At 54.1% G+C, this 14,370-nt stretch overlaps 9 protein-coding genes across 9 annotated transcripts in view; 6 read left to right on the forward strand and 3 right to left on the reverse strand.

The window, feature by feature from the left end:
• Positions 1-2,134: 2,134 nt before the first annotated feature.
• On the forward strand, positions 2,135-2,760 carry DICSQDRAFT_174883 (uncharacterized protein; the record flags this gene model as incomplete). The annotated part of the gene is made up of 4 exons (XM_007370744.1): positions 2,135-2,329; positions 2,389-2,585; positions 2,637-2,679; positions 2,725-2,760. The coding sequence occupies 4 exons, from the start codon at positions 2,135-2,137 to the stop codon at positions 2,758-2,760; spliced, it is 471 nt and encodes a 156-aa protein (XP_007370806.1).
• A 1,737-nt stretch (positions 2,761-4,497) lies between these two features.
• On the forward strand, positions 4,498-5,664 carry DICSQDRAFT_130095 (uncharacterized protein; the record flags this gene model as incomplete). The annotated part of the gene is made up of 5 exons (XM_007370745.1): positions 4,498-4,762; positions 4,811-4,924; positions 4,973-5,281; positions 5,327-5,462; positions 5,568-5,664. 5 exons carry the CDS (start codon positions 4,498-4,500, stop codon positions 5,662-5,664), a joined length of 921 nt encoding a protein of 306 aa, XP_007370807.1.
• Positions 5,665-7,313: 1,649 nt separating this feature from the next.
• On the reverse strand, positions 7,314-8,071 carry DICSQDRAFT_174885 (uncharacterized protein; the record flags this gene model as incomplete). The annotated part of the gene is made up of 4 exons (XM_007370746.1): positions 7,314-7,523; positions 7,574-7,641; positions 7,693-7,792; positions 7,850-8,071. The coding sequence occupies 4 exons, from the start codon at positions 8,069-8,071 to the stop codon at positions 7,314-7,316; spliced, it is 600 nt and encodes a 199-aa protein (XP_007370808.1).
• A 144-nt stretch (positions 8,072-8,215) lies between these two features.
• DICSQDRAFT_27359 (uncharacterized protein) lies at positions 8,216-8,810 on the forward strand (the record flags this gene model as incomplete). The annotated part of the gene is made up of 2 exons (XM_007370747.1): positions 8,216-8,319; positions 8,369-8,810. Coding segments are annotated over 2 exons (546 nt in total), but the record flags the coding sequence as incomplete, so codon positions are not given.
• Positions 8,811-8,842: 32 nt separating this feature from the next.
• DICSQDRAFT_150443 (uncharacterized protein) lies at positions 8,843-9,289 on the forward strand (the record flags this gene model as incomplete). The annotated part of the gene is made up of 1 exon (XM_007370748.1): positions 8,843-9,289. The coding sequence occupies one exon, from the start codon at positions 8,843-8,845 to the stop codon at positions 9,287-9,289; it is 447 nt and encodes a 148-aa protein (XP_007370810.1).
• A 69-nt stretch (positions 9,290-9,358) lies between these two features.
• On the reverse strand, positions 9,359-10,556 carry DICSQDRAFT_174887 (uncharacterized protein; the record flags this gene model as incomplete). Its single annotated transcript, XM_007370749.1, has 4 exons — positions 9,359-9,745; positions 9,799-9,945; positions 10,003-10,424; positions 10,493-10,556. 4 exons carry the CDS (start codon positions 10,554-10,556, stop codon positions 9,359-9,361), a joined length of 1,020 nt encoding a protein of 339 aa, XP_007370811.1.
• Positions 10,557-11,147: 591 nt separating this feature from the next.
• On the forward strand, positions 11,148-11,474 carry DICSQDRAFT_174888 (uncharacterized protein; the record flags this gene model as incomplete). Its single annotated transcript, XM_007370750.1, has 1 exon — positions 11,148-11,474. The coding sequence occupies one exon, from the start codon at positions 11,148-11,150 to the stop codon at positions 11,472-11,474; it is 327 nt and encodes a 108-aa protein (XP_007370812.1).
• Positions 11,475-12,857: 1,383 nt separating this feature from the next.
• On the forward strand, positions 12,858-13,664 carry DICSQDRAFT_174889 (uncharacterized protein; the record flags this gene model as incomplete). Its single annotated transcript, XM_007370751.1, has 5 exons — positions 12,858-12,873; positions 12,940-13,052; positions 13,101-13,190; positions 13,271-13,515; positions 13,571-13,664. The coding sequence occupies 5 exons, from the start codon at positions 12,858-12,860 to the stop codon at positions 13,662-13,664; spliced, it is 558 nt and encodes a 185-aa protein (XP_007370813.1).
• A 470-nt stretch (positions 13,665-14,134) lies between these two features.
• Positions 14,135-14,370, reverse strand: part of DICSQDRAFT_71492 (ALDH-like protein) — a gene marked incomplete at both ends in the record, with an annotated part of 2,643 nt that continues 2,407 nt past the window's right edge. Inside the window, one exon of the mRNA XM_007370752.1 lies at positions 14,135-14,366. Coding sequence (XP_007370814.1) covers positions 14,135-14,366 — 232 coding nt within the window. The remainder of the gene's footprint in view (positions 14,367-14,370) is intronic.

Here is a 14,370-nt window from a genome sequence, read left to right on the forward strand (position 1 = left end):
CAGCGCTCTGCGGGCACAAGGTGAGTCAATGTATGCGCATATCGTGGTAAGTCCTCCTAGGTGAGTGTGTCTGGTCTCTTTGAGGCGCGTATAAGTACGCTGCCATACGAGGTAAGTCTTCGTGATGTACAAACAGGTATGTGCTTCATTTTATCGATCAATGGACTTGCCCCTTAAGCTAGGCATGTCGTTGACTCCGACGTCGATCAGCAGGTATGTCTGCTGATGTGCTGAGGCCTGAGGTCTATACACTGTAGTTTCATCGTTGTGCAGTAAATACACGTCGCCATACTGTACTAGACAATGCATCAATATATATATTATTGCCCTTAATTCGTGCCGGATGAGGTCCAAGTCGGGTGAATTACCGCTTTTTTGATTGCCACTAGGGGAATCCAAACCAATCAAAAGCGCACGAAGGGAATTTCAGGAATTGGAGGGAATCGGGCCATGCGATTGTGTCAATTCTCTTCAATTGGCTCAGTTGCAAGCGAGGCCGATCCCATGTCTCAATTGTGACGAACAGGAATCCGCGACAACTCTCGACCCTCAGCACAATCAATTGGGTCAATCATATGGATTAGATATGAGGGTTTTCAAGCAGAATCGAGACCAATCATTGTGTACTTTTGCTGATGACGAGAGGAGGTAGCGATAGAAGTACGCTGATTGAGCCAGAGGGGGCCATCGCGATTCGCGACCTGTCCTCGGACGGAGAATGAAGGAAGTCGATGGGACTCGCGGCACTAGTTGAGTGGCACGCGAGAGCAGGCGGCGCCCATCACGTGGACGTCTCGTCACACTTAGCTGATGGCGCTACGCCTCCTGATATTAGGGTCACTCAGGCCTTCTGTCGACGTATGTAGCACCCTTCGCACTGGAACGGAGGATCAACCGGTCATGCACGACAAGCCTTGAAACGCTCTTCATGACTGCCCTCTGACACTTTGTTGAACGACGTTGGGATACTGGAATCGTATGCAGCGTGTTCAAGAGCCGCCGATCCATCAGCTTGTCGATATCTCCCGATTGTGCCACCCATTCCCCCCCGCGCCTCCCCAATGCCCGTCGACCTGTTTTGCGGCTCCTTTATGCGTATGTCTGGACTCTGCGCGATTGATAGTTCTCTTGTCCTTATCGGCAGAACTTCCGCCCTTTCTACCGGGACCCTGAACTCATAAACCCTCTGATTCTTGAATCATCCGCTCAGGTTTTCCCCAAACCGACATGGCGCGCGGCATCCCACAGTCCTCCAGAGCTTCCGCCTCCCGCCACATCCGTTTTTTGCGCTTTGTAGGAGCGCTGATGCATATGTTCCTGAACTATCCTGGCATCGCTGCAGAGCCGACTGACATCGACAATAGTACCGCTCAGAATTGGCTGGATCTCGGAGCCGCCCGTATCTCGTACCTCCGGATTTTGAGTCACGTCTTCCAAGACGCCGTGCATTCGTTACTACTTCATCACGTCTCATGACCGACAGGACGCGCGCAATCGCACTCGCGGTCGTCGCGCGCACCCCCTTGTCCAATAGAAGGAGCTTGCTCCATATAAAGCAGCTTCGCGAGAGTACCCAAGATTTGCGTTCACTAGCCGGACAACTCTGTGAGCCTTGCGCGTTGTCTCAGCCCGCACATTTCGTGAAGCGGGTTGTCATTTTTCAACACCGTCGTCATACACCTGAGGGTGCTCTCGATTGCATTCTGAGAGTCCGATATCCGCGACGATGTTTATGAGTAAGCCTCTCTGAAATTGTGGAGTATGCGCGACTTGTGCCACGTCTCCGTTGTGCGCTAGAGTCGCCGAGATGGGAGGCATAAATAAATTATATCATGAAACTCCAGCGGTGATCCGCCTTAGGCTACTCAATATAGCGCCTTGCAGCATTTTGTATATATAGCTAGGCTCGAGGAGACCGACGGCTTCTGAAAGAGGTACTATACTCCCAATGCAAGCACACGCGTTGCGGCGGTTGGCGATGGTCATTCGCGAGGCCTGCCTCTTTTGAGACGTGACGCACCAGTAACGGATGCACGGCGTCTTGGAGGACGTGACTCAAAATCCGGAGGTACGAGATACGGGCGGCTCCGAGATCCAGCCAGTTCTGAGCGGTACTAATGACCTGATACCGCCTATGCCCGGCGCTTTTCCCGTTACTCCTGCTGCTGCCGATGAACAGACCAGTAGCATCGACCTCGCCACTATCCCGGATGGTTCCCCGGGGCACGCTTTTCAGGATGCTCCTCTCGGCGCTGATACCCTGAAGAATCATTCTACGGACATCTCGGGCGAGCATGGCGTCGTAGATGCACCCTCTACCCAGGCTGTGGTGAGTGATGAGTGCTCTTCTGCACCATTGTGTAGTAAGCTTCATGCCATTACGTATAGTTGGACGAGGCTTCGACTGCGACTGCCGCAGAGCCGCGACAGTGGGCAGCCCAAAACTTCGACGAGCTGATACTGACTATGCATACACTCTCCATGGAAGTTAGGACCTTCACCGCTTCTTTCGCCGATTTGATCACGCCCGGAGAACATGTCGACGAAGCTTCAGTAGCAACAATGGAGCCAGGAGAAGGGGAACAGTGCGTCCGCATCTCGTCATCAGCGCTGATACTCGCTCACCGTGGCCGTAGCAGCGCAGTCGACGGTTTCGGAACAAACGCCGATGGCGAATGTGTGAGCGCCTTCAGAAAGGCCTTCTGCTCATATTCAGATGTATAGCCCTACGATCATCAGCCCTTACACCCTTTTCTGTAATGAACCGCCCGCTATTGCCCCTCTTCCTCTTTCCCGTCCTGTATTCGAGGCATCTCCCAATCCACGTCCCTCATCCTATCTCTGAGCTGCTCTTTTACACCTTGTACCCAACGTTGTGCCATAGAGCTACCATGCTGATCGAGATCAAGCCTCTGGTTTGGTGTCCTAACCTTCCTGGTGGTCAGCAGCCAGCCAACGGTGCTACCTGCCCGCAGCGCGTGATGCACAGGAACTCTCCCAAGATCGACTTAGCAGCGGCATAGACTCCAAACCAGTGGAACGGAACGCGCGTGCGGAGTGTGAATCTGGATCACCGAATCTCGGCAGTGCACGAGCCTAGCAGCGGGTGGCAGTGCCATTAGCGCCCGAAACCCCGCGTGTGCTGTCACTAGCAATGCACCTCAGTCCCAATCCACCACCCAGTCATCATAGAAGAATATGTGAGTGGATGGACGCATTCATAGGCTGTTCTAATGCATTGAAACAGATTTTATTTTGTCTTTGGTCTGCTACCGTCCCGAATGGGCCACAAGAATACGTGTCCCAAGCAATCATTCACTGGCCATGGGGATGATTCATGATACCTCACAAGTCGGCGGAACTCACGCCATCGGTATGGTGCCTATCTGCAATTCAGGTGTAGTCCTCTAGCCAATTGCGACACACAAATTCTGCAGAATGATCACACTGTGGCTTACCTCACGCCGACCGTCAAATGACAGAATGCGGTAAGAGCCTGCATTCATCGCTCCTGACATAAGCGAACATGGCTGCGCACTTTCGTAGGTTACCGTATCACTCACAGTCCTCACATAGCCACACCGACCCTGGATTGTTCGATTTTACAACGTCCTGGACCTCTTTGCACAAAGGTTCCGATGAACCCCTCCTCATCACGCTCACCTTATGCTGGCCCCTTTCGCCTCTGGTCCAAAATGGGCGATCATCTCGCGCTGTTTTCCACATATTGCTCAATTCCATGCCCTCCTCTCGGAAACAGTCCAAATTTCCCCGATCTCCCATATGAGGGCACCCTTTGGTTCTGATACATCAGTCAAATTTTCCTAACTCTACGACGCTCGCTGCAGGCTGCCTCTCCAGAGCGCTGATTGGAGCGCCGTCGTACTAGTCCTGTCTGCATACCTCTCTCGGCAGTGACTGGGGATGTTTGCTATTATGTCCAATCACACCTGCGCTGCGGTGGTGGATCACCCTCTCGCTCTGGCTCAACCAATTTAAGTGCCCTCACTTAACCCGTCTCGTTCGCACTCAACCCGTCTCAGTACTCTCACTCAACGCACCCACTAAACCTTGGCAGCCCATCTCATCCCTCTCATTCACCCCATCCCACTCCTCTCTATCAGCTACTGGTCCTATTGACAATTTCATAGCCTCACAGCTGCTCCTTCTACTCGGCGTGGTTCTCATCTCCCAACCCTGACCCAAAGCCTCCTTTCACCCGTATACCGCTTTAGCGCCCGCAAACGCCTTCGCAGGATCCGCCGTGTCCGACTCTCATCCCATCCCACTGCTACTCTGCTGTCTAACGTCTGAAATCGCCCACGTTCAACACCTGGAAGCCGGGTCTTCCACTATCCGGCACTCCTGGGACCCTCTCAATACCGCTACTCTTGGTTGCTCGCGGCGCTTCCTCACTTTGACCCTTCACCCCGACTGCTACAGTTTGCACACAGCTCCGACAACCCAGCTCTGCCTACAACACCACTGTCCATTACCATGTCTTATACGCCCAGCAATACGACCCCTCAGCGCGCTGCTATTCAAAAGTATCGTGCCGTACGACTGCCTCCGTCCAAAGTCCAATGCTCGGGCGTGACGCATCGCGACGTCCGTTGCAGCCGCCTCGTCCCGACTTCAACGGTGACTCCCTACCCTAACGCCGCCGATCTCCCATTCTACTGTGAAGACCACCTCCAGCAGGGTTTGGCCGGAACGCACTTCAAGTGTTTGCGATTCCCCGGAGAAGTGCGTCCCTTCAATGGTAAGTCTATATTGCAATTCAAGTCGTTCATCTCAGCACGTCGCCTAGCGTACATTCCGCCGTACGTGGAAGATATCACCGAAGTCTACCTTCGGGAAACACTTCGGAAGCCCCCATCTCAGTCCGACACATGGGGATACCTGTACGCTCTTCTGATACTCGGTGCGTACGACTATGTCAACAATACAATCGCCCAATAATGTCGTGCAGATGCCTCTGTTGGCCGAACGAATCAGCTCAACAGGCGGTATAGCGAACACCTTCGGAACTGCCCCTCTCTCCATCCCGTTCTCCTCGGCTACTACCCTCCCAACCCTGACGAGAGCCCCGAGGATCTGGCTGCCGGCCGTATCAAGCCCGGCCGAATGGTCCCATACGTGCAACGTCTCGAACGGCTTGTCCACCTCGAGCTCGCGGACGTGGCGGTAAACGCCCCCTACCTTTCGCCCACACTCCCCCACCAGACTCCCAAGGGCTCACGCATGGGTATCGTCCCTGAGCGCGTTCCCTGCAAGAGCTGTAAGTACTTCCCACAGTCGCCCATACGATACTTATCATTTGCAGGCCATCATGTACATGAAGAGATATTCTCCCTCAGACGCTACCCCGGCTCTGCGCGAGGGAGGGAGTGGGAATACGTCGTGTATCCTATAATCATGAGATACGCCTGGCACGTCGAGAGATTCTGTCCTGAGCGATTGTGAGTCCCCACGCTGATGGCTGAAGGCTTGGCAACGTTACCTATATACGGAACGCTATACGAAACGCTGACAACGATATGATTGCATGTGCTGACGATTCACAGGATCCACGACTATCTCCTTACGATGACTCAAGACTCGATCAATTCCAGATTCTTACTGACTAAGACTACGGCAGATTACGTGTTCTTATTCTTGTAGCACTAACGACTGACTTATTACGATAACACTCTACTCGGTCATTCTCCGGCTGACGCTGCTAGCCCTGTGCCTTGACGATTCGTGGACGATCCGCACCGGTTACTACATACGTTCTCAATAAACTAGCAGCTCTCATTTCATACCATAATTCGCTGATTGAAGACTAATAGGCACCTTGTTTTCATTACTCATCGTGTGCCTATGGATTCGAAGTCGACGATCTCGGAAGGGCCTTCCGAGACGTTCTGTGGTCAGCGCTAAAACTTGAGCGCCCGACCGCTGGCGCGTGACATCCGGAGTCTCTTCATCCCTTCGTATGCACGGGCCCGCTACGACTCCACTCTGCTCTCACCATGCCCTTCGCGTGGCCGCCTATCCTCCTGCTACTTATAGAACCAAGTACTATGTGTCATTTTCTCGTTCGATTTCGACCGGTACTATGCGTCCTGCTTCTACTCGCTGTTACCTAGCCTCATATTCTCGCTCGACCTGGACGCCGCGCAATACGGACTGGCTCACGACAAGCTCAAGAATTCCCTACGTTTGGGCTCATTATTGTGTTCATTTGCGAGCTGACTGGGATTGCGACGGCCTCCAAGGTTAGTAGTGAAGAGTAGTGCCGATTGGGAGGCATTCAGGTATGGTCTACATCTCATGTCTGGGTTCTCTATGAGCTAACGAGCGTAAGGTCTATTCTGCCTGGAGGCTCCTCCGCACCCAAAAGACATGAGAGGCGGCACGACTCCGACGAGGTCATCTGCGAATCGGTTTGCAACCTTGTGCTAGGCCGCCGGAATGATTGCGGGCTACTCTTCATCCGTCAGTTCCTGGGTTGCAGGAGTGCGAAGACCATGTCGGATTGTTGGCTGGCATCTCGCTTAGCTATGGCTTTATGAGGTGCGCAAGGTGGTTCCACGAGACCCAATCTATGCGGTCTCATCACCTCTCAGATTCACAGACGAGGCGGGCGAGCATCGTGTACTCAACGAGCTGCACGAATCCTACCGCCTCTTGCGACCCAGCACGTCATCAATCTTCCTTAAGTAATTCATCAGTATGTTGACTGTATACCGTGAGTGCCCATTTTGCGTGCTACGCCGAAGTTCAAACCGACGCCTAAGATGATGAACTTCGACTTGTCGCAAATGCCGTTCCCGCATGTGGCGCACAACGACATTCGATGGCCAAGACTCATTCGCCGGCCAACCGCGCCCGAGAGCCTGTGCGAGGTTAGGGGGCCGGGCAGGTGAGCAATGCGCGATGTCAGTGTTAAAATGTCCGCTAGCCGACAAGGCATACTAAGGCTGGGGATACATTCCTGGGTTAGATGACGCAAACATCCCTCCGCCTATGTCGCGAAACGGCGGAGAGTGCGGACGGCAGCCTTTACGAGAGATCACTTGTTGGGCTGTCTTGCGTTACTGACTGCTTTACTACAGCAATTCGTGTCAATCCATTGGATTCCTCCGGTCATAAGCCCATGGCGGCGCGTCGACCATACATACTTCGCATCAACGCTAGGATTGATCCGCGATCGCGGCCTCACAGGCGGGTTTTGCAGGACCGATGGTCTTGCGCAGCATACCGCACTCTGTAAGCACGAAGAAGGATCATCGTATTTCATGAATTCGCACATACGAGTATTAACTCTAGGCAAGGAGAAGAAACAATGTGACGAATGCGATGAAAAAGATAGCGCTCAAATGCAACAACTTGCGCCTGATGAACGCCCAGCACTCCTTGACGCTGTTGCGGTCCATGCGATCTAACATCCGAGTTACTGGCGCCTGATTATCCAGATCGTCCGGTAGGTGGAACGTCATGTATCTCCATTCGACGTTGGGCCGCGTCGCGCTCGGCTGCCAGCCACTGCGTGAGTTTTATGGACTTACAATTACTGAAGACGTACGGGCATGATCTGCGCGAGCCGATAGAGTCGGGTTTGGTTAGGGTCAAACCCTTTCGCGATCAGGTACCCTAGACAGCAGCGATCAAGTAGCAGGAAGGAGTACAGGATAGATCACTCACAGTCTACGGCATTCTTGAACAAGGTACGCAGCTTCCTGTGGCTGATCATGATCGTCGCATCGTAATTCTCTCCCTCAGTCGACGAGCCAGAAGGTGTCACCTAAAAAAGAGCGTTGAACAAAGAACAGTCGGTCCGATCGCAGCAGTAGGTGCTCACCACGAAGACTGCCATGCTGTTGGGATCATCTACAATCTCGTAAGTCCTCAACGCCGTAGCGCCTCGATTCTCCGTGGCGGCGGTATTAGACTCTTTCTGCAGGCGGTATAGAATCGGTGGGGCGGTCCAATTTGTAAGCGCTCCAGGTTCAGAACCAGTGGAGGTTTGACGCTCGGCGCTCCACAACGTCTCGCATCCACCACGATGGTCGTCACTCGACATGTGCGAGCTGTTCTCCCTGCTCTGCTTTCTCCTCCGGCACCTCTAAGCCTTTTCCCTTCATACCTTCGCGCGCTTGACTCTGAATATCTTACTGTGGGCTCGACTGTTCTCCCGATGAGCGCTATCCTCATAGATGCAGACCATGCCCAGGGCTCAAGCCAGGCCCCGCGACCGGAGCAAGGAGGGCGGAGGATCACAAGGGATTTTTTGCAGGAGTTAGGTAGTAGAGAGTGTCCGTGGAGGTTCCGGTGAGCAAACCAAGAGGAAACTACAAAGTGCATAACTGAAACGTTCCAGCTTCACTGCGGATGAGCTTGTCGAGCTCGCAGAAGTGCTTCGCCTCCCTCCCATCCTCGTAACGCACCATCGTTATAATGTCCCTCGCATCGAAGCACTTGCCCTTACCTGCGCCCGTCTTGCAAGACCGGGTGATATCTACGATCTCGTTAGAGATTACGATCGCAGCGCGTCCGCCATTTCCGAGATCATCAACGAGACGGTCTGTCTCATTGATGCCACCTGGGCGCACCTACTTGACTTCGACCACAATCACCTCCTCTCTCCTCACAACCTTTCCAACTATGCGGCTGCTATACGCCGCGCTGGTGCTCCGATGTCCACTATCTGGGGCTTCATCGACTGCACACTTCGTCGAATCGCCCGACCCACTTGGTTTCAGCGCCCCGCATATAGTGGTTACAAGAAGTATCATGCGCTCAAGTATCAGGCGGTCATCATCCCCAATGGTATGTTTGCTCATCTCTTTGGGCCATGGGAGGGTCGTCGCACGGATCCATTTCTCTGTCGGAGTCTGGGCTCCTGGATCAATGTGCAAAGTATGCTGTTCAGGAGGGTGTCGATGATGACACTCCCCTAGAACACCGCTACTTCCAGCTGTATGGTGATCCAGCCTATGGCGTTAATCCTTTTCTTGTCTCCCCATTCTCTGGCCCGGGGCAGTGTACCGATGCAGAGCAAGAGTTGAATTCCCGTATGTCTGGTGCCCGGATTGAGGTTGAGCACGGTTTTGGTGTCGTTCTCACTACATGGCCTTTTCTGTATACATTTTGGAAGCATAGACTTTACCAGTCACCGATCGGTAGATATTACCGTGTCGCTGTCTTGTTCACTAATGCCCGGAACTGCTTTCGTCCTAACCAAACCGCGCTGCATTTTGATTGTCGCCCACCAGAGCTCCGTGACTACTTTCATGCGTAGCCTTTGATTCATTACGGAAATGCTATGTAGATAATATCACATAAATACAAGTCTTTGCACGTTATGAGTCTACTCGTTCTGCTTAAGGCTGCTTGTAAGAATCTCAACAAGTTCCCTTTGCGCTATGCACTGGGCCTCGCAGGTCTTCTCAAAGATGTTGATCAGACGGTCGTCACGCTGCTGACGCTCCCGTCGTTCCTCCCCTCGAACATCCTTGATGACCTGGAGGAGTTGACCAGATGGAGTCTTATCAAGCCGCTGCTTCTTAGATCTACGGACATACAATGCGGGCTCCTCACGTTTACACTTCTTGAGGCGCTGGTTCTCCTTGTATTCATCATTGCTCGATGGTGCATCTGTCTCACTTGATGAGGCCTCGGCTCCTGCACGGCTGCCCATACTGCGCATTGCAAGGTTCCGAATATAGGCCCCTTGAGCGGTCTTCTCATCCTCCTCCTAAACATCAATGATCAATGCTGCTACCTCGACACAAAACAACGGAGACTCACCTTGCGTGCCTTTGCACGTTTGCCTTCATCAACATGAGTAGCACCGTCTCGGAGGCCAGTAGGCTGGTCAAGCTTTGCGGGCATAAGCGCTTCAATAGACGGATGCTCGGCCAAAGCCCGAGCGATACCAGAGCGGGGATTTGGATTCTGATTGGGAACCTGTCAGTATATGCGCCACAAATGCTGTTATATGCCAGAATGAACCTCGTGATACTCAATTAATTTCTTGACCTTGTGCTTGATGCTGTCCGCAGTTGAGTTCAGGCACAGATGCTGCGAGTGCAGCTCCGCCGCAACCTTGGCCCATGCCTTGGCCTTGCGACCATGTTCCGCAAGGAATGGGTTGTTGGCCGTAGTCACTGCGACTATTTGCTGGAGTTCAAGCGCAGAGAAGCGCTGGGGTCCCGGACCAGCCTGGGGAGCTGGGATCAAGTCTTCGGGCTCGGGAGACTGTGCGGGAGACGGATCGGAAGAAGGATGCTCGGGGGTGAACCGGTGAACTCTGGACTCGGCGAGTGGGAGGCGGGCCTGATTAGGGGAGGGCTCGGTGCGCGTGCGGAATTGGTGGATGTGGCTTGGGAGGGAGATTCCCAAGTGCTGTAAGGCGGGTCGGCATTGCGATTGATCTGTAAATCTGCACCATCAGTGGCAGACAGTTAGGAGACGTGGAAAACCCGTACATAGTAGTAGGTACCAGCGCCTTCGTGATATGCCTGGATCCAGCCAGGTGGAAGACGGTTCTCGGCGCTGTTGGACATAGTTCACATTGCTTCCGTGAGGTAAGATGGTATGGAATCTTGACTTTTCGCGTCTTGTATACCGTAACGTGTGAATGCGTTCATAAAAGGGGGGTTAGACGCTTGTTGGAGCAGTCAACGTCACATCCCCACCGCACCACCAGCACCACTGGTTCAGAGATCACTGAGATATGGTCTGGTTCTGAACCGCTTGCAGAAAGAGTCTAATCAGTATCGTCCTGAGTCCACAAAACGCGGTGCTTTCACAGAAATCATATATTGATACTTCTCTAGGGCTTTTGTGAGTACAAGCATCGAAAGCTTCCGGAAAAAAGTCCCTACGATCATTTCTAAAATTAGCGCCCACGATATCTGCCAATATCTGCCAGCGTAGGCCCGATGGCAGAACGGCAGTTGCCACTGGCAGAATGGCAGCGGCAAATTGGCAACATTCTGCCGCGTACACTACCGGTCAGCTTGAAAGATAACCATGGCAACAGTACGCATAGGGGTGGGGAGCAACAGCGGCTGGAGGTCGAAGTATCCACAGAAGTGATTGCATACGTGCTTCTCCACAAGGGCTTCGTAACCGGCAGAGATGGCCCTACAGTCATGCCCATTCGCACCAAGCCACAACGTCCTCATGTCGAAGTCATCATCGAGGACATGGAGCGCGTGCCGGAGCGACCAAAGAAGTCGAGCCTCATTGGCTCCGATATCGTGCGGCTTCAGTCTGCGTCGGAAGTCAGTACAGGAACGGAGAAGAAACAGGGTCCGCTCGACAATGTTACCCCGTCTGACTACGCCAATTCTCAAAGTTCGCAATATACGCCCATCACCCGCACACCTACTACCTTCCGCGATTCTGCCCCAGTCCACACCATGGACGCCAGCGCCGACTCGATCCCTCAGGCCTCAGGCCTCAGGCCTCAGCGCTAGCGCTCAGCGCTCAGCGCCGGCTCTGGAGCAATCTTCGCCGCATCGTCCCGCCAGCCGAGCCGCCGGAAAATCAAGTCAACCGCTGAGAGCTCGGCCAAGTTGCCTTGGCGCTCTGCCCCCTGACAGTCTGACATTTGGCGGCGGAAGGGAGGAGCTCCCGATCGTGGTGGAGGGCTAAGCAGAACGTCCGGGCTCGCGCCGGGCAAGTCGCTCGTTCACTACGACAAAGCGGATGGTGATCAGCCGGCCTCACTCTTTACGCTCGACGCGACCCTCAAGCTCAAGTCCCCAGCCATCCACTCTCAGCAAGCACCTCCCCGCCATTCCCTCAGCAACGCGCGCGGCTTCGTCCCAGCACCTGACTGTCCCCGACCATCTCCGGGCGCCCGATCCCCCCTCGGCGGATGTAGGGGAATGCATTGATTTTCTGAACCATCGGACGGTCGATGGCACGTTCGAGATCGTTCACCACGACATACGTACGGCGAAAACCTCCTGCTTCGTGTATGTGCTCAAAAGCCGGGTGAGCAGGCTCCGGGTGGTTGGAACCAGCGTATGAAGCGGTGCGAGGACGAGCAGCGTGACGCCTCTTATCGGCCTGCCATTTGTATTGCCCATGATAAGAGGTTAGCACTGAATACGGGAGGCAGTACGACAGACACACTCGTGACAGGTACTATTCACGCTGTATCGGCCGCTGGAGCATCAGACGGCACTGAGAACGGCTCGGTGCCTTCCCGCTGTGGGCGGAATCGCGAGACCGAAGAAGTTGCCCGAAACAGAGTCGGGACGGGACGAACTGCCGGCTGCTGAATCTGAAATGCCTGCGCCATTGTTCTGACGAGTTTTCCTGCAGATAAACCAATATTTCCTAGAAATTTGACCTTCTCCTCGTCTATCAAGTCGTCGAAAGGATTGTCGCCGTGAGACCCTGCGGCTCCGACGGAGGGACCAGCGCCGATATCGCTAGCAAATCCTCTGGAACTGTATGAGGAAGGTTCCCCCGCAGCAAGTGGAAGGTTGTTGGACGGTGGCCTTGGGGTGCCTATCGGGGAGCCAATGGATCTGGGCGGGACGTTAGGTGGAGGAGTCGCGCCGGTGTACTGAGCCTTGAGGAAGCGTGAGCTAGGGGGGGGGGCAGAAGTACCGAGATTGGGTGTGACGAAGGAGAAACTAGCCTGTGTGGTCCATTCCCTGCGCGGTGGCGGCGGAGGGCCCCCGGGCCGGGAGACGCTGACCGGGAGCAATGGTTGCAGAGCATCGAAAAGGACCCCGGTACCTCGAGGTATCTTGACCGCACATCTCTTGCCTGCGCTCTCACTCCATTGCTTGTACTTCTCACTAAGATTCTGTTGCAGCTTAAGGATTACAGCCACTGAAGGGATGCATGGCGGAAAAGGTGAGCATTATGTCTGTGCTACGGGTCCCTGCAGGGTCCGACATCGTCCTGACGCGGGCTCATAAGCGGCCGATGAAGGCAGCCGCAATCGCAACAGTAGGGTTAGTGACGATGATGCCAAAAAGGAGACGGAGGAGGAGGTCGTACCCGCGATCCCTCGAGCTGCGTTCCTGAAATTGGTGAGAGCGCGTTCAACTTGCTCCCCCCCCTCGCTGACGGCATCCCAGATCGAGGAGATTGCGAACGATATTGACTCTGCAATGCACTGGAAAGAAGAGGCGATCCTAGCCTTGCAAGAAGGAGCCGAGGATAGCCTTGTCAATCTATTTCACAAGAGATAAGCACGCCCAAGTCAGGTCGTACTCACGCCCTTTCACGCTGTCACAGCTCCGTTCAGGCCAAGCTTGCGCGCCGCGGGACAGTCGAAGCCGAAGACATGCGTATCGTCCGCGACGTGCTCACCCCGATAAGGGTGATACATCTTGATCCTGCCGAGAAGGGCATATCTATGCCACAGTTCAAGCGCGAACTGAATCAGCCCCTGGTTGAGATGGGATACGAGGACTTCACCTGGAGAAAGGATGCACTCAAGGTCCTGCGGAATGCAGCCCAGGACCACATAATAGAAATATTCGAAAAGAGGTACGATGTTCATATCTCATCTGCCAAGACGTACGGCTGATGTCCACCTTCGCAGCGGTGCCATGGCACGCCAGGCCGGCCACGCGACTGTAGGCATCAATGATTACAGGTTCTCCCGTTTTGTCATGCCTCGTCGCAAGGGGGATTGAAGATCTTCAGGATCATGAGCCCTACCTGAAGGGATTCGATCCATGTGTGTAATTGATAGCTGTCGACGCTCCAAACGACCGTTGTACCTTGCGGGTGATCGAGACTTCTTCTGTCCTACAAGTGATCTTGCTATGAATGTGTACAGATATTACGTTAGGAGAATCGCAAATTCATGTCTGAAGAATCGCTTACCCTGTGCGTCTTGACGTCGCTAAGGACATCTTGATGGAGAAAATGGCTCATACTTGTGCGTACTTCGAACATCGTTGGGCTATGATGAGACGCAGCGTTCATGCGGCGTTCGAAGACTGCACGCCCTGCGCAAGGAGAGTCTCACCTGAGAATATGATCGTAGCTGCGCTCTATTGCTTCCAAGCATCACCGCCGGACTCGCACGCTCAACCGGTGCTATGGAACGACCGGATGTCAATGAGAATTTTGAGACACTGGGCACCAAAAACATACCACGTTACCCGCCAAACGCAGCCCCGATCTCCTCACCGCTCGTGCTGACGTTGACAATGACAATCTCAGCGTCCGAGCCAGCAGGCCCTGCCCACTTTTCGACATTCCTGACGTCCCCAGTCCACAGGTCACTGCTCAAGCCCTGCGACAGGCTGTTGCTCCACTCAATCGGTTGCTCGCGCTCGTCGAACACGCCCACCGTGAGCACCGGGGCGGATGAGTCCATGCTCCACACCCTGT

The sequence above is a fragment of the Dichomitus squalens genome (assembly GCF_000275845.1).
Source record: "Dichomitus squalens LYAD-421 SS1 unplaced genomic scaffold DICSQscaffold_75, whole genome shotgun sequence".
NCBI classification, from domain to species: Eukaryota; Fungi; Basidiomycota; class Agaricomycetes; order Polyporales; family Polyporaceae; genus Dichomitus; species Dichomitus squalens.